General features: G+C 42.5%; 1 protein-coding gene across 5 annotated transcripts in view; it reads right to left on the reverse strand.

The window, feature by feature from the left end:
* VPS72 (vacuolar protein sorting 72 homolog (S. cerevisiae)) overlaps positions 1-628 on the reverse strand; it is a 32544-nt gene that overhangs the window by 7666 nt on the left and 24250 nt on the right. The window contains exon 6 of one of the 5 annotated variants that reach the window (XM_011937846.1): positions 187-188. The exons of the other annotated variants lie outside the window; for them this stretch is intronic. Coding sequence (XP_011793236.1) covers positions 187-188 — 2 coding nt within the window. The remainder of the gene's footprint in view (positions 1-186; positions 189-628) is intronic. 5 annotated transcript variants of the gene reach the window in all.

The raw sequence follows: 628 nt of genomic DNA on the forward strand, positions 1-628 counted from the left end.
CACCACACTTTCTTTCTCCCTTCCCCCATCTGAGGCCAATTCCTCCACCATGCTGCTCTATCTCCCAGCCTTGCCTTCCATCTCCAAAAACCTACACTATTAATAACCTTTCTTTCTTCTCTTTCTTTAAATTCAGTTGTTTCTCATGAAAGATATAGTTTCTAATATCTTCGAATAAAATAAAACACCTGAGATTACCTTAATCTCAGACCCCTCTGTAGCTTCTATTCCCTCTTCTACCCTTCACAGCCAAGCTTGCAAAGTTTTGCTCCCCAATATACTTCGATATGGCTTGGTCCCCAATAAGTGCTAAGGTCATGTCTGACCTCTGTCTCACCAAAACCAATGGGCACTTTCAGTTCTACTAATCATCATCTCAGCAGCAATCAGTAGTCACTCTCTCGAGGCATTCTCTTTCCTGGCATTTTTAACACAAACTCTCCTGGGTTTCTCCAACTCGTTGGTCACTTCCAGGCTCTTTTCAAAGCTCCTCCTCTTGTATGAAACTATCACAGTTTAGTGTCTGCAGGACCCTATCAGGCCTCTGTTTTCTCACTCTGCTTTCTCCCTGCATGCTCAGATGCACTCCAATATTGTTAATTACCATGCATATTCTAAAGACTTCTGA

The sequence above is a fragment of the Colobus angolensis genome, unplaced genomic scaffold, assembly GCF_000951035.1.
Source record: "Colobus angolensis palliatus isolate OR3802 unplaced genomic scaffold, Cang.pa_1.0 Scaffold169, whole genome shotgun sequence".
Lineage (NCBI taxonomy): Eukaryota > Metazoa > Chordata > Mammalia > Primates > Cercopithecidae > Colobus > Colobus angolensis.